Below are 17,550 nucleotides of genomic sequence, written 5' to 3'. Positions count from 1 at the left end.
TTTAAGGCTTTTTTTTTTTTTTTTTTTTTTTGTAATGTTCATCTAGTTATCTTGTTGTCGTTCTATTATTTCAGGTTTTGGATGATGTTTTTCTCGAACTGTGATGGCTTTGATGGACACGCTTGGCTTCTTCTCGGTGCCAACGTATTTAGGGGTTTTGGAGGATCTTATGATCGGTAATGGCTTTTACTGATTCATGTTATTCTTCTAGGGGTTTGGTTTCTAAATTGAATCATTCTAAGGCTTATTATTAGTTTCATGCGATTTTTACCTCTTTGCTCTGTTTTTAGATTGTGGAAGAGGATGCTTTGATCTGTCGCTGATTTGTCGTCTCTGCGCTACATCTTCAGGTAGTCTTCTTCCTCTTAACCAACTTTGTTTTTTCTTTCTTTATAAATGAAGAAACATATCTAACTCTCTTTGATGTAGATCGTGGGATTACTGGGTGGGAGATTCGAAGAGAATGAAAACATTGCGGGAGTGCGTATGATTTCTCAGTTAAACTTTCAGGTTAATTCGCATATCTATACACCTTTTCGTCTATCGGTTGTTTTATTTAATATTGGCTAATGTTGGTCCTCTGTTTCTTGTGCTTCCCAGATGTTCTTGCTGTGTACACACATTCAGATGAGAGATGATCTGAATGTGTGCTCCCCCGCTTCTGGATTTTTACTCCTCCTACATGTGGTTTATTCAGGTTTGCGTTCCTCTTTCCCTTTAGTATATGTCAGCTACCTAATTGTGTTCATTAACTGGACTTTGAATTTTGGCTTCCTGAGTTTTGGACTGTGCCATCAGGGAGTTTTCAACATGATTTGATGTGATCTTTTTTTGTTTTATTGGACTTTTCAGGTTTCAAGGGAGTGTTGGACTGCTCATCTAAATTATAGATTGTCGAGGTTCTATAAGAGAAAAAGCAACAGGTTACTAACTAATCTCTTTCCCCTTTTTTTTCTTATCTTTCATGCTGCATATATATTCTTTGTGTTTGATCATATTGTTATGTTCATGTGATTTTTACCTCTCGGATCTCTCACTTTAGATTGTGGAGGATGCTTTGCTCGGTCGGTGATGGTCATGATGGATCTTTGTCTTCTCTGCGCTACATCTTTAGGTAATGTTCTTCCTCAACCGATTTTTATTTTTTTACCTGTATATAAGTGAAAAATATCTCTGTCTCTCTTTGATGCAGATGTCGAGGCACCGAAATTACTGTGCGTGAGGGCTCCAAGAGAGAAAAAAAAAGCATTGTGGGAGTGAATGGTTTGCGTATGATTCTGAGTTTAACTTTCAGGTTAGCTCGCATTTGTACACCTTTTTTGCTCTAAACGCATCTTTTTTTGCTTCTGATTTTCACTTTGGTTCGGTGGTTTTTTTTTCTTCTAGTTACATGTTATTAACTTGTCGTTTTTGTTATTTCAGCTTTTGAATGATGCTTTTATCGACCAGTGATGGCTACGACAGGGGTTTTGTTCTTCCTCTTTAACACGTCTTTTAACTTTTTCTAGTTTTGTTCCTTACGTTTCTTCCTTCGTCTTGCAGGTGTTTCAGAAGCGAATTATTGATATGATCATCGCGTATTAGTTCTTCTCCATGCACGTATTCAGGCGTTCTCACATGTTCCTTGCTCTAAATGCATCTCTATTTGCTTATTCGGTGGTTTTTTTTTCTTCTAATTACATGTTATTTACTTGTGTTTTTTTTTTGTTGTTGTTGGTGTAGATTTGTGGAGGATCCTACGATTGATTGGTGGTGGCTTCGACAGATGGTTGTCACTCTAATTCATTCTTCTAGAGTTTGGATTGTAAATTGAATCTGGGCTCCTCTGATTTACAAGGTTAGACATGTGGTTTATTCAGGTATTTCATCCTCTTTCTCTTCGGTTGTCAGCTATATATGTTTAATGTGCATTGGGATTTTTGCTAATCAAGTCTACATGGTAGTCTTAATTGGGATGAACTTATAGGTTCCATCTCTGGAGTTTGATTCGTGGGTTTCTTTTGCTTGTGTTTATTACCCTTCTGTGAATTACTTTTTCTTCTCTTTTGATTGCTCCCTGCTAATTTTTTATTTTTTTTCTAGCTTAGGTTTCTAAATTGCATTCTGGCATCTTTTGTTCATACAATATACTTCTCGTTCTGTTATTTCAGATTGTGCAGTATGCTTTTATCGACCGTTGATGGATCTTTGTCACGCCTTTTCTCTATCCTAGGGTCTTCAGGGGGTGTTCTTCTCTGAAATTTGTTTTCTTTCCTACGTTTCTAAATTGCATTGGTGCTCTTTCTCTATTTTGCTTCTCGTTTTGATGTTTTAGATTGTGGATGATGCGATGATCGAATGTGATGGCTTTTATTGATCTTTCTCTTCTGGCGGTTTTCTGTCCCTATTCCCAGCTTTTAATTTCTGAGCCAATATTTTCTCTTTGATGCATTGGGATTGTTCTGGTAAATATCTCTTCTTGTCTATCATATTTTTAGGTTTCTATCTTTTTATTATCTTTTCGAATATATGTTCGTAGTACAACCACAAATTCCTCTGTCCTGTACTCCTGTTCTGTCTCAGTTTATCTTGAAGGATGTCTTTGATCTGTTGTCGCTTCCTGTCACCTCTTTGGCCGTTAGCTCTTTCCCTTGATTTATCTTTGGTGTTCTTAAATTATTTTTCTTTTGTTATTTTTTGGAGAATTTTTTCGTGTTGAAGGGATGGATTGATTGCATATAATTTTGTGTTTCTGGTTACGTCGCATACACCTCTTTTACTACATACAGAATGTTTTATTTAAGATTGGCTATAGCTGGTGAGGTTTGATTTGTCCTGCAATTGAGTTTCCCTGATTTTTGGCATATATGCTCCTTTTTAAAAAAATTTGGCATCCTGGGATGGATTTTTTGCATTTTTCTCTGACGCCTGTGGTGTTTTTTTGTTTGTCTTTTTCTGTGATATTTCATGGAGATGTGATCAGCTTTCTTTCCCCTGTTTTTCCCTTTCTTGATTTTGAGTCTGCATCTTTTCTATGGATGAAATGGTAGTCACTTTTGCTTGAGATGAAGTAATTATCTTTGCAAAGGAGTTTGGATGGTGCAAAGTGGAATTTATGTATCTGTACATCATGAGTTTGTGAGGTGGCTTTTCTATGTCTCCTATTTCTAGTGTAGATTGCGGAGGAAGCAAAAACTGCAAGGTTATAAGATTTTTAGATTATGATGGTAGCTTCTCTAATTTATATGAACATCCCTTCATTATTGGTATGTTGAGGATGGGAAGAAGGCAGGCTCCGATCCATACTGATTTATTGGCACGAGGGATGGAGTTTTATTTGCAGTTTTCTCTGATACATCTTGTGTTTTTTTTCTTTTTACCTCTATGTGATCAGGTTCTCCTTATCTGTTTTTCCCTTTCTGATTTTGCAGTCTGCATCTGTTCTATGGTTTAATTGCTTGAGATGAAGTCATTATCTTTGTGTTGGCTTGTGATTGTTGGGTCTCTGTTGATTTTTGAATTACTTCCGACTGTTATACCTTACATCCTCACTGTTTACGAGGCTATTTTCTTCTCGGAGTTGATGCGGTTGATTTTGGTTGTATTGTCTTTTGCTGCCCACTGAGGGTAAATTTATAGGATCCAATATGTTAACTTTTGGGTTGGTCTGTTCTCCAGCGAGACAAAGTAACGATGAAGGCTCTTCAGTTTTTGTTATAAATAACGTTTTTGTTTTGGTCACTCTTCTATTAGCGGTCTCTAGAGATTAGTTGCAGGGGATGCTTGAAGGTCCGTAGGTTGACTTCTCTGAATGTGATTACCGTACTTGTTCCACTGATTTTGACGATTGTATTTTCTGTACATTTGTTGATGGAACCTTTTGAAGATTCTCTGTTCTTTTTCGTTGTACACTATGTGGATCCAAGGTTTCATCATGTTCCTCAATTATTTTCTTGCGCCTTCTAGTCAAACGAACAGTCTGCCATAATGAGGTCTTTAGTTTCTTTTGTAGGTTCTTCCACACTGGTTGTTAGCAACGGTGATGGTCTATGCATGTTAGGGTTGTTGATGGTAAAGAGGCACTAGATTTCTTGGCATTTTCAGAATTTGGTTGGAGTGAATCCTTCTGGTTGTGGGGAATGTATATGTACTGAGTATTGTGTGCTAGTACATGTACATATATTAATTTTAACTTCTGTCCCGTGTTGGGGAGTTGTGCTGCTCATAGTCACTTCAGTTAGTTATTCAATAATGAAGTTCTGACTTGATTTTTTGTTCGGGTGATGCGTTATGTTGTCACCTCACTTGCTTTAGTTGATTTTTTTTTGGTTCAACGCTTTTTAGTTGGTTAGCTTTTGATTAAGGTGGAGCCCATCAATATTTGTTTGAGCCCATTAAGCTGGAGTCTACCAGTAGAAAACAAACCCTAAGTTAGAGGCGTCGCCACGGTCATCATTACTTTACCCCCGACAATCTCTGATCGGTTGCGTCTCCCTCGTCACTATCTGTCATCGTATCGTGCCGCTGGTATTGTTCATATCGTTTTTCGTCTTAATCGTATTCTATTGTGTTTGTCAAAATATTGCTGAGATCTCTAAACAAAAGCGTCACGATCACAAAGGACTGAAATCACATGGATTTGATTAGCCAATTGCCTGAGGATTTGCTACATCAGATACTCTTAAAACTTGATACGACGGGTTCTGTTAGAACTAGTGTCTTGTCGACGAGATGGAGATATCTTTGGCAACGTGTTCCTGGATTGGACCTCTACTTGTTTGTCTTTAGAGACAATGGGTTAAAGGGTTTCGTCAACAGGTTTCTAGATTTGGATAAGGAGAAACCACTCATAAACCAATTCAAGTTGGTATTTGACGGCGGGCAATATGAGACTGAAGGATCCAATTTCATCAACAAGTGGGTCAACTCAGTGGTTGCTCGTGGAGTTCAACATCTTGTGCTTTTTGCTTATTATATGGCTTCTTATTACAGGAAAAATGACTGTCCCATAATAAAGCTTCCGGGAAGCATTTCTATGTGTGAGACGTTGGTACACTTGGAGCTGGTCAACCTAGGCATACATAGTTTTGACTCCGTTTCTCTACCTCGTCTCGAGACAATGCATTTTAAATCGGTTTGGTTTTCGAGTGATGCGGCTCTTGAAAGGCTTATCTCATCCTCCCCACTTCTTCGAGATTTGAACATTGACAAAATTTGGAATGTGGAATTTTTACGAGTGCGGTCTCAGACACTAAGTAGCTTGAATTTGAACGTGCCTGGTCGAATAACTGGGGTAGCGATTGATGCTCCCAGACTTAAGCGTCTGAGTCTCGAATTCCCCCATTTTATAGACCTTGTGCTGAATAGTGTGTCTTCTCCGATCAGAGTGTGTTTTAATAACTTTTCTCTCATCGAAAGCGATTTTAACTCATCAACGATGAAAACATTACCTACATATCTTGCTTGGATATCGAAGGTCAAAAATCTTAGCCTCAATTGCTCTACCCTAAAGGTATGTATATTTTTGTAAATATATATTCATCTTGAAATACTCAGTCTCGAGAACTTATTACTAATGTTCTTTTTTTTTTCTTGGTTTTTGCTAGGCCATGTGTGCTTACTCGAGACCCCAACCGCTGCCTGAGTTCTCTAACTTGACCCATTTAAAAGTTTCATTTTCTAACTCTGTTTCAGTTATAGAGTTGTTAGCAACGTTTCTCGCAAGTTGTCCAAACCTAAAATCTTTACAGTTGGTAATTTATCTTTACAAGTAACTCGTGAGTTCTTTTTGCCCAACTACTTAACAAAGCTATACATTCTCATTACATTTTTCCTTTCTTGTCGTTCATTATGTGTAGTCGATTTGCGGTAAGCTATATAAAGTGGACACCTCAAGATCACATGCGCCTAAGTGTCTGCTAACATCGCTCGAGATTGTTGAGATATACAGCACGGCTGGGGGTACTGAGCTTGTCAAATACATATTGGGGAATGCAGCAGTTCTCAAGGAGCTTAATCTTAAATTTCCTGTATGGGAAGGAGCCAAATACAGGTTGCAATTTGTCGAGAAAATCCTTTTGCTTCCAAAGCGTTCTTCGGTTTGCCAAGTGTCTGCCCACACCGCTCACGAAGTTTTCCTATGAAAAGCTTGGTTTTTGTTCCCATTGTCGGGCATCTGAAGACATATACCAAATTGTCAAGCAAATTAATACGTTTCCAAGATGATCTCTGGGCTTGTTGAGTTTTCCTTCATTAGTATTGAAGCTGTTTTCTTGAGTAAACCCAAGTGTAAACCTAATTATGCTTCTTATTAGATGTTTCGAGGTTCCATTACTTGTTCCGATTAGACTTCGTAGCATTTAAAATACTGTATTTGTTATGTGATTGGTAATCCAAGATGCCGTGATATTATTGATAACGTAGAAAACGATACATAAAATATGTGATTGGTTCTCAGCAATTATTGTTTGGTTTTTCATTTGGTGCACACGTAAGAATACAATACAGTACATCTGTACATGAATACGTGTACATAAATTTTAAAATGAAACGGATACGCCAAATCTTGGCCCCGCATCCAAGAAAACTAAACCCCCAAGTAATATCGCAAATTCGCAATGGCATCAAAGAAAAATCACAACTTTGATGTTTTTCTTCAAGAACTAAACCCACAGTTTTTAATGTCATAAACATAACCCACAGTTTTTAATATGTACTACGCATGATGCCGTGATGTTTTTACTAAAACGAATAGGTAACAACTCGCACTATGTGCGGAATAAATCGATTTAAAGAAACTTATTATAAGTAAAATTATTATCCTAGAATCAATATCTGTTTTTGTCAAACATAATATGTAACTAATTTTTTTTATTAATTTATTCAAATATGCATTTTCGTATAATAAATACGTTTTACCCGTGAAATCTTTGAATGTGTAAGAGGTTTTATGGTAGAGAAAATATTGATAAAATGTTACTATTTATTGTAATATGTGGTTTAAAATTCAAATTCATATCTTTTTATGTTTTATTTTGTAATTATAACAATTTTGTATTTTTCTTATGTAACCATAACAATATATACTAAATTATTCAGTAATTTAATTATTTATTTTATTTTATGTTAGTAACAAGAGACAATCGGATTCTAAACTAAATTTTCTGAAGATAATATAATTTATGGATTTGATATATTTGATTAGACTATTTCAATTTTTAATGAATAATCACACTAAATGTTGAGATTAATTAGTTTACATACTTAGATATATATAAATAATCACACATCTTGATATCCCTTAATTTGTTGTCATTTTTATATTTATTTATGAATATATATATATATATATATATTTATTGGGAATTAAGTTTTTTTTAATGAGTTGGAGATAATTTAGAGGTAATATACTTCTTTTTATAATCAATTATAATAACTATTGAAAGCTTGTTATTTAAATTATTATGGTAATAATACTAACATAAGATATAACATTTTGTTTTTTTTATGATTTTATTATTAAATTATATATTTATTTATTATTCCCTTTCATTTTTTATTTGAATTTATATTTAAATTATCTTGAATTATTCTATAATACATTTAGTTAATAAAAATTGTGATTTTTTCCTGCATATATTGTAATAATTTTTTTTTTAAACGGACATATATTACTTAATAGATGAATAAAAAATACGGGTATAATATCTCACATCGTCTAAAAAAATTGGGCAATGGTTCAGAGTAATACTATAAAAGATACCAAAATAATTCCGAATACAAATGAGTAGAAAACTTGATTTATCAGGCATTCAAACTTTAAATTCTTTTATTTGGTTTATTCCGGTTCTTTATTTTAAAGATTTTTAAAAGGTTAAATATGAAAAATATTTAAACTTTTAAAATTTTAAATATGATAAATATTATACTGTGACAGGGTTATATAGCGGGACGAGTTTTATCGATGATATAGTGTGAGTTAAAATATAATGTGAGTTAAAAATATTAAAAATTAAGATGATATAATGTAAGTTAAAATATCTCGGGACGGGGTTATATAGCAGGACGAGTTATATAGATATTTATATAAATTAAGAAATATCGTTAATTTGGTGTTACAGGGATAAAACATCAATTCATTATTTTATTAACATTATCGGTATCAGAGAATACACATATCTAATTAAATTGATTAAATAAATATTATGTAAAAAATAAATTATATTGTGGTATTATATGGTTTATTTAACAATTAATATATAATTATAACATAGTTAACCAACAAATACAACTTATAATTTAAATATTTTAGTTATAAATAATTTTGCCCCGCGGGGTCCTAGTCTAGTTTTATTATATGTTAGTAACAATCGGATTCTAAACTAAATTTGCTGAAGATAATATAATTTATTGATTTGATATTTTTGATTAGACTATTTAAACTTTTAATGAATAATCACACTAAATGTTGAGATTAATTAGTTTACATATTTAGATATATATAAATAATCATACATCTTGATATCTCTTAATTTGTTGTCATTTTTATTTTTATTTATGAATATTAACATAAGATATAACATTTTGTTTTTTATGATTTTATTATTAAGTTATATATTTAATAAGTTATATGTTCTTTATTTTTATAAACTTTATATTAATTGATATGGTGTTATAGTCTTTTTAGAGTATTTTACTTATATTGATTTTAAGTAATCAATATTTATATTAATTTTAAAAAATTAATATAACTTTGATTTATATATTTGTAAGTAAAGTTTAGTGAAATTTTGTTTTTAAATAGTATACAATTATTTAATTATTTTTAATATGTGATATTTAAATTTGTGTTAGAAATAATGATATATCTAGGGCATTGTGCAAAGAAATTTTCATAAAGTAAAAAGAAATAAGTTAATCATTCTACATAAGACAATATATATATATATATACTATATAGTACTGTATATGACGAACGAATATGCAAAAATGTGCACTAGACAAAGCTTATCCAAATAATAATAAATCGCAATCAGCCCCATTGTACAGCAGCACCAATTTATTTAATATGTAGTCAAGTCGCAGTTAACAACTTTGACTTTTCAAACAAATACAGCCAATCAATAACCCAACAAAACGAAAAAATTATATATACCACCCACAACATATACATCTTCTAACAATAACATATACTCCTTCATACTCGAAACAAAAATCATGTCACGATTTCATATCTTATTAACTTTAGCACTTGCCATTGCCACTGTTTCAGTGGTTAAAGCTCAAGTCCCTCCGGCGAAACAATTCAGAGTCGTCAACGAAGGCGAGTTCGGCGAATACATCACCGAGTACGACGCCAGTTACCGCTTCATCGAATCATCAAACCAGAGCTTCTTCACGTCACCGTTCCAGCTCTTGTTTTACAATACTACCCCTAGCGCCTATGTCTTAGCTCTCCGAGTCGGACTCAGGCGCGACGAGTCTCTCATGCGCTGGATCTGGGACGCTAACCGCAACAACCCCGTCGGAGAAAACGCAACGCTCTCGCTAGGTCGCAACGGAAACCTCGTCCTCGCTGAAGCAGACGGACGAGTCAAGTGGCAGACCAACACAGCTAACAAAGGCGTCACAGGGTTCCGAATCTTGCCCAACGGAAACATGGTGCTACACGACAAAAACGGCAAATTCGTCTGGCAGAGCTTCGATCACCCAACCGACACACTCCTCAACGGCCAGTCCCTAAAAGTCAACGGAGTCAACAAACTCGTCAGCCGAACATCTGACGTGGACGGCTCAGATGGTCCGTACAGCATGGTGCTTGATACCAAAGGTTTAACCATGTACGTTAACAAAACCGGTACGCCGTTAGTTTACGGCGGATGGCCTGATCACGATTTCCGCGGCACCGTCACCTTCGCCGTCACGCGAGAGTTCGATAACTTAACGGAGCCGTCAGCTTACGAGCTTCTCCTCGAACCCGCACCGCAACCCGCTACGAACCCGGGTAATAACCGCCGGTTACTCCAAGTCAGACCAATCGGAAGCGGCGGAGGAACTTTAAACTTAAACAAAATCAATTACAACGGAACGATCTCGTATCTAAGACTCGGATCTGACGGGAGTCTCAAGGCTTACTCGTATTTCCCAGCCGCTACGTATCTCAAATGGGAAGAGAGTTTCTCGTTCTTCTCCACTTACTTCGTCCGTCAATGTGGCTTGCCGTCGTTTTGCGGCGATTACGGTTACTGCGATCGTGGGATGTGCGTCGCGTGCCCTACACCCAACGGCTTACTCGGATGGAGTGACACATGCGCACCACCTAAAACGACGCAGTTTTGCAGCGGAGGTAAGGGTAAAACCGTCAATTATTACAAGATTGTTGGTGTTGAGCATTTTACTGGGCCGTATGTAAATGACGGACAAGGCCCAACTTCGGTAAATGATTGCAAGGCGAAGTGCGATGGTGATTGCAAGTGTTTGGGTTACTTTTACAAGGAGAAAGACAAGAAGTGTTTGCTTGCTCCTCTTCTTGGTACGCTCATCAAAGACAACAACGCTTCTTCTGTTGCTTACATCAAATACTAGTGTTTTACCGCTATATTTATTACTGAATTTTAGTGTGAAATCTTAGAGATTTAAAGAATAATGGGTGAGCTTGTAATGATTCACCGTTTAATAATTGTATCGCCTATTTATATATATACTGAAAGCCATTGGCTTTATATAATCAAAATACTATCTGAAGCTTTAAAAACGAGAGTTTTGTAGTCCAGTGGTCCTCTTGGATAGCTAAGATATATATACTATCACATTGCTTCTCCAACTCAATAAATGTCATGTTTTTTTATTTTGTTGTTGGACAAACCATCTGGGAAACGGGAAAAATGTCATTAAAATCCCCAAGTTAGCATTTTCGTTGATTTAAATCACGAACTCTTCATTTGTTGAAAAAAATTCTCATTTTTTTCTTGACTTCTATTTAAATCATGAAGTCTTGTTGACTTCGCCGTTTGAAGCACAACATTAACTGGTCAGACGGAGATATTAAACGGGGTTAATTAGGCGTTAATGAGATCTGTTAGTTGGTAAAACGATGTCGTTTTCTTTTTTAATTACATCCTCAAATCGAACCCGATTATCAATTCCTCCCAAAATTCCCAAATCAAAAACCCTAATTTGTGATTCCTCCTTTCTTCTTCGATTAGATATTCTTTTTCGAATTCAACTGATGACTCCGGCTCCAGAAACATACTTCGATGGCACTCCACGGTCAAATGAAGCTACCACCGATGTCTCTGAGCTAGAACTCATATGTTGAATTCGAAGAAGAAGAGAGAAATCGAAGAAGAAAAGAGATTATCGATTATCGATTTCTCAATTTGGGAGGTTTTGGGTGTTATAAGCAGCGTCGTTTTGCTATTAACGGATCTCGTGAACAGATAATTAACCCCATCTAATTTTTCCGTTTGGTCACATAACGTTGTGCCTCAAATGACCAGGTCAACAAGAGTTTGCGAATTATTTGGAAGTCAACAAAAGATTGGTGTTTTTTACTTCCAAGTCCAGAATTCATGCTTTAAATCAACGAAAATGCGAACTTGGGGATTTTAATGACATTTTTCCCTCTGGAAACGTCCATTGGTAGTAATTTTTTTGACAAGTTTTGTGGTCTTTTTTTTCTAATCGAAATTACACCATTAGCATTATTACTTTAGAAGAAAACAAAGCTTACCCTACTGCAATGCATCACGATCAGCACTAGCTTTTTGATAAATATATTTTTTTGATAAACAAAAAACCTTTTAGATTTTTTTTTATTTTTTAAAAAATTGTTCTTATATATCTGCTAGCATTATTATCTCGGATGAAAAAAGGATTTTGTATCATACAGCACTACAATGCATTGAGGTTGTCGAATAAAGGTTGGGAATGTGTAGTTTAGATACATAAAATTACTATTTGACGTATATTGACTATATTCAATCAAATACAGGACGGAAATTTGCGAAACGGATTCGAGAAGTTTTGCATGTAAAGTTAATATTCAAATATTGGATCATTCTATTAATTTTTTTTATGCATATGAGACAAAACAATTTAACAACATATAATCAGTGATTTGTTTCAAAAGAAAAAAAGAACAAAAATTCAATGATTTGGTCGAAACTTTATTGTATTAACGAGTATAATCGAATAATCTCAGTAGAGTAATCTTATCCAAATCAATAAATCATAAATGAGCAATTGGTCCTCTTGCAGAGCACCTATTTGGTTGACAAGTCACAGTTTGCAACTTGGGACTTTTCAAACGAGTACAGCCCAAGATGTTATATATACAACCAAAAAATACAATTTTTAGACAATCATCTCCCTCCATTACTCAATCCCGGAAAAAAAAACATAATCATGCTTCGGTTTAATATCTTACTAATCACGGCACTTGCCATTTCCTCTGTTTTGGTGGTCATGGCCCAAGTCCCTCCCGAGAAACAATTCAGAGTTCTCAACGAACCAGCCTACGCTCCATATATAACCGAGTACGACGCGAGTTACCGATTCCTCGCCTCACCGAATCAGAGCTTCTTCACAAATCCGTTCCAGCTCATGTTTTACAATACTACTCCTAGCGCCTACGTGTTAGCTCTCCGAGTCGGAACCAGGCGTGACTTGAGTTTCACTCGTTGGATCTGGGACGCCAATCGCAACAACCCCGTCGGAGACAACTCCACGCTCTCACTAGGCCGCGACGGCAACCTCGTACTCGCTGAGCTAAACGGCCAAGTCAAGTGGCAGACTAACACAGCTAACAAAGGCGTCACCGGGTTCCGTATCTTGCCCAACGGAAACATGGTGCTACACGACAAAAACGGCAAATTCATTTGGCAAAGCTTCGATCACCCAACCGACACACTCCTCGTCGGCCAATCTCTCAAAGTCAACGGAGTCAACAAACTCGTCAGCCGTACATCTGCCGCTAACGGCTCAGATGGTCCGTACAGCATGGTGCTTGATACCAAAGGTTTAACCATGTACGTTAACAAAACCGGTACGCCGTTAGTTTACGGCGGATGGACGGATCATGATTTCCGCGGCACCGTCACTTTCGCCGTTACACGAGAGTTCGATAATTTAACGGAGCCGTCAGCTTACGAGCTTCTCCTCGAACCCGCACCACAGCCCGCTACGAGCTCGGGTAATAACCGCCGGTTACTCCAAGTCAGACCAATCGGAAGCGGCGGAGGAACTTTAAACCTAAACAAAATCAACTACAACGGAACGATATCGTATCTAAGACTTGGATACGACGGTAGCCTCAAGGCCTTCTCGTATTTCCCAGCCGCGACGTATCTTGAATGGGAAGAGTCATTTGCTTTCTTCTCCACCTACTTCGTCCGTCAATGTGGCTTGCCGACGTTTTGTGGCGATTTCGGATATTGCAATCGTGGAATGTGCGTCGGATGCCCTACACCGAAAGGTCTGTTAGCTTGGAGTGATAAATGCGCGGCACCCAAAACGACTCAGTTTTGCAGCGGTGGCAAGGGTAAAACTGTAAACTACTACAAGATAGTTGGCGTTGAACATTTTACCGGGCCGTATGTGAATGGTGGACAAGGCCCGATTTCTGTAGGCGACTGCAAGGCCAAGTGCGATCGTGATTGCAAGTGTTTGGGTTACTTCTACAAGGAGAAGGACAAGAAATGTTTGATCGCTCCTCTTCTTGGTACACTTATCAAAGATGCCAACACTTCTTCCGTTGCTTACATCAAATATTAGTGCGCTTTATTTACCGATACCAACGTGAATTCTCAGAGATTTAGTAATGAATAATCGGTGTGTTTGTAATGATTCACCGTTTTTGCTTTTATATACAAGCGTGATATGCCCGGTCCTTATCAAATAAGATATAGTAAATATACTACGTGAATCTCTCATTTAGATTATATAGAAGTTTGATGTTCTTCAGATTGGTGAGCCTTTTTTATGCTCTTGTTAAAGCCAACGTCCGAAATCCCTTGATTGTGCTTACTTTTGAACTTTGATGAAAATATATATTCTTTAACATAGGTAATGAAAGTAATTTTTATTTAAATAACTTCGGAACGACGCAAACTTTTGTTAATATTGTCGTGGTAATTGATTTCAAGGTTGCAAATCTTACTATTTGTTAAATTTGGGTTTATCTTCGGCTTCTAACTAAAAATCAATTAACAATTAGTAGATTGACCCTAACCCTTTATATATTAATTATAGTCCCTTCAAACGTCAGATGTGGGACTTGGATTGTATCCCAACAATCTCCCCTTCAATCCAAGGATCACATGTGGAATCTTAACACGCCTCTTCGAGATGATAACTCCATCTCGAATCGATCCCACTTGGACCGATAATAAACCCCTTCTTGGGCCCCCATTACTCAGGTTAACAATAGGCATGTCCGTATCCACTTTTCTAGGTCCACCCGAATTTTAACCTTGGGCTCTGATACCATGTTAAATTTGGACTTATCTTGGGCTTCTAACTAAAAACCAATTGGCTATTAGTAGATTGACCCTAACCCTTTATATATTAATTAAGTCCCTTCAAACGTCAGATGTGGGACTTGGATTGTATCCCAACACTATCAACATCTATTCTACGGTATATATGTTCTACATGAATGCAATGCATATGTAGGTCAATATATGTTATCCATGATTTTTTTTCACTTATGATATTCCATCTTACTCGAACCACGGGTATTTATGGATTAGTACACTTTTAGAAAACTTTTGAATATGGATTGATTTTTTATTTTCTTCAACAATTTATAAAAGTGTATATATATTAGTGCAGGATAAAAGAGAATCATAGCATATTCGTTTTCTACACTGATGTTTAGATACTCGTTCCCATTATAGATCATTCCTTTCAAATCGATGATATTTAATGGTGGTAACCCATTGAATATTTTTGGTATAACGTTGATATTTTTTCAGCATTTATATATGAAAGCACATGTAAGCTTATCAATCATACACACCCAGAGGCCAGAAGAATAGTATACAAACGCGTGTACGTAAACTGAAAAGTTTTCAGTCAAAACTTGAGCCCCTACCAGAGACCCAAGAACGTTGCCTGCCTTGTCCGGTTGTCCCAACATCTATGCATAACGAACCTATAATTTGTATACCCAAATTCTTTTATTTTTTTAATACGTAGCCAGTTGCCTTCATGCCTGAAATATACAGTAGAACCTCTACAAATTAATACTCGGTAAATTAATAATCTTTATAAATTAATAAATTTCTCCGGTCCCAAGTTGGGACTAGTGTAATTTTGGACATTATTCGATAATATAATAAAATAATAATTTTNGTATTAATTATAAAGATTAAATCTTATTTTTAATATTTTTTTACCAAATTGAAAAAGTCTTTCTATAAATTAATAATTATTAATTTATCTATAAATTAAAACCTCTATAAATTAATAAAATTTCATGGTCCTGACTTTANACTCATTTTTAATATTTTTACTATATAAAAATCTTTGAGTGCGGAGCCCGGAGCCAGAGACGTGGTCTTACTCCCTTACATGCAGAACTGCAAGCCTTGATCTGGGCCATGGAGTCGTTGTTGGTGGGAGAGTGGATTGTCAAGCTTTTCAGACGGATTATGCAGAGTTGATCGCAATGGTGCAGAAGCCCGAAGATTGGCCCGCCTTCNCTGTATCTTATTCAAATTTTAGCAATTACTAAAAACCGCAGATTTCCTGAATTTTTTTTGTATAGATTTTTGCATGTAAATAATGTAATTCACTTAATAGCAAAACTAAAACTAAAGAAAAATATCCGAAAAATCCAAATGTTTCTTATCTAAACGCAAGTCACCATCATTCCCTCCCTCTCTAGATCGAGCGCCAATTTCTTTGAACAGAAGCCAAGTGGCAAATTTAATTTTTTGACTTTTCAAACGGAGACAGCCAACGTAACGTTAGAAATATAAAACTAACGGTAACATTGTGGTCCACGACTGAAAACGCCCAGCTCGTTTGGCAGAACTTTGACCATCCCACCGACTGACCGACACACTTGACACTCCTCATTGGCCAGCACCTAACACTCAGCGGATCTGACGGTCCGTACCGTACAGTATGGCTCTTGACAACAAAGGTTTGGTCAAGTAGTACGTTAACAAAACTGGTCAGCCGTTACCATACATACGGTTGATGGAGAACACAGCGACTTTCGTGGCTCCGTTACGTTTACCGTTACCGTTAGACGTGAGTTCGAAAATCTGACAGAGCCGTCATCTTATGAGCTCCGTTTGGTACCAGTCCAGGCGCAGTATTACAACGCAAACGCAATGGTGACGTACTTAAGACTTGGATCTCGTACTACGATCCCGCCACATATGACGTATCAAGTATGGGAAGAGTCTTTCTCGTTCTTCTCGCGATATTTCGTTCGTTAGTGCGGGTTTGCCGGGATTTCGGTTACTGCGACGAGGGGATGTGCACCACGTGTGTAGTACTGTAGTCCCAAATGCGAAAGGTTTGCTTACCGCGTAGCACGACGGTGTTTTGTGGATGTAAGGGTAAAAGAGTAAATTAATATGAAAGTGTGGGCATTGAGCATTTTACTGGGCCTTAGGTAGTAATGGTAATGGCCCAATAAAAGAGAAACGTCTCTTTGTTTTTTTTTTTTTCTAAATTTATGTGTCGTGTTTGTATTACGAGTTTACGACCAAATAATAGGCCTAAGTTATGCCATTTTGAAGTAAATCATTATAAATATCCTTTAATAAATATGCAATTAATGCCTTTGTTTTGTATAAATAGCATTGAGAGACAACTGGGAGAAAGTGATATCGAGACAACTCGATCGATATTGTTGTACATTTCATAATTTTTCTGTTAGTCAATGATTTGAATTGAATGGCGTGGGACCATTTTCTATGCATACGACTGGATTGGCTTACTCAGATTTCATTTTCTTGGTCGAATGAGTAATCTATAAGAAAGTGAAAACATAATGAAAATTAAATTATGAAGAATCAAAACCTAGGAGAGTGTAGGTAGGTAATGGGATTTTTATTGTAAAATAAGGAATCCTTCCTTTAACCACAAAAGTTATGCTATCATTTGAAAAAGAAAAAAAAAAAACCCTATTCAAACAACCCTTAAATAATGGATATTCACCTTAGTTTATTAGATGAGTTATCTTCTTAATTATAACGATTGGTCAGTGCCTCAGTGGCAGCCAAAAAAAGGACTATCCTTAATCTGAATTAAGTAGACAACAAATTATTAATAGATAAATACTAAAGGGTATTATAGCATAACAAATTAACAATTCTTCAGATGACAAATCTTTAAATAAGCATATGCAAGCGTCCATCGCAGATCTTTCGGATTGGGACCTCCGTAGATTTTATCTGTCTGGTGAGAGAATCATACTATTTGTTTTAATAAAATTTTATAATCAGACGAGGTCCATTGGGCTTTATTTATGGGCCTATTTATTTATAAATCTATCGATTTTTTTTTTTTTTTTTTTTTTTTTTTTTTTTTTTTTTTTTTTTTACTTTAATA

The 17,550-nt window shown here is 36.0% G+C and overlaps 3 protein-coding genes across 18 annotated transcripts in view; all 3 read left to right on the top strand.

Annotated features, from left to right (window-relative positions):
* The window catches only part of LOC104714161 (putative F-box/FBD/LRR-repeat protein At1g78840), a 7,303-nt gene extending 906 nt beyond the window's left edge, over nucleotides 1–6,397 (top strand). For 8 of the 16 annotated variants that reach the window (XM_010431431.1, XM_010431432.1, XM_010431422.1 and 5 more), the window contains 10 exons: nucleotides 75–176; nucleotides 291–350; nucleotides 430–510; nucleotides 601–697; nucleotides 853–923; nucleotides 1,043–1,114; nucleotides 1,193–1,294; nucleotides 1,423–5,491; nucleotides 5,586–5,732; nucleotides 5,838–6,397. In XM_010431431.1, coding sequence (XP_010429733.1) covers nucleotides 4,613–5,491; nucleotides 5,586–5,732; nucleotides 5,838–6,122 — 1,311 coding nt within the window. In that variant the 5' untranslated portion in view covers nucleotides 75–176; nucleotides 291–350; nucleotides 430–510; ... (3 more) ...; nucleotides 1,193–1,294; nucleotides 1,423–4,612 and the 3' untranslated portion in view covers nucleotides 6,123–6,397. The remainder of the gene's footprint in view (nucleotides 1–74; nucleotides 177–290; nucleotides 351–429; nucleotides 511–600; nucleotides 698–852; nucleotides 924–1,042; nucleotides 1,115–1,192; nucleotides 1,295–1,422; nucleotides 5,492–5,585; nucleotides 5,733–5,837) is intronic. The other 8 variants (XM_010431439.1, XM_010431438.1, XM_010431426.1 and 5 more) reach the window with 8 other exon arrangements.
* LOC104714160 (epidermis-specific secreted glycoprotein EP1-like) lies at nucleotides 9,148–10,733 on the top strand. The gene has a single exon (XM_010431421.2). The coding sequence runs from the start codon at nucleotides 9,196–9,198 to the stop codon at nucleotides 10,561–10,563; it is 1,368 nt and encodes a 455-aa protein (XP_010429723.1). The 5' UTR covers nucleotides 9,148–9,195; the 3' UTR covers nucleotides 10,564–10,733.
* On the top strand, nucleotides 12,333–13,897 carry LOC104714159 (epidermis-specific secreted glycoprotein EP1-like). The gene has a single exon (XM_010431419.2). The coding sequence runs from the start codon at nucleotides 12,385–12,387 to the stop codon at nucleotides 13,750–13,752; it is 1,368 nt and encodes a 455-aa protein (XP_010429721.1). The 5' UTR covers nucleotides 12,333–12,384; the 3' UTR covers nucleotides 13,753–13,897.

The sequence above is a fragment of the Camelina sativa genome, chromosome 9, assembly GCF_000633955.1.
Source record: "Camelina sativa cultivar DH55 chromosome 9, Cs, whole genome shotgun sequence".
Lineage (NCBI taxonomy): Eukaryota > Viridiplantae > Streptophyta > Magnoliopsida > Brassicales > Brassicaceae > Camelina > Camelina sativa.
The sequence above is the reverse complement of the archived record's forward strand: the minus strand, read 5'-3'. Positions and strand labels throughout refer to the sequence as shown.

Coding starts and splice junctions, on each gene's coding strand:
- LOC104714160 (XM_010431421.2), top strand. CDS start 9,196: ATGTCACGATTTCATATCTTATTAACTTTAGCACTTGCCATTGCCACT.
- LOC104714159 (XM_010431419.2), top strand. CDS start 12,385: ATGCTTCGGTTTAATATCTTACTAATCACGGCACTTGCCATTTCCTCT.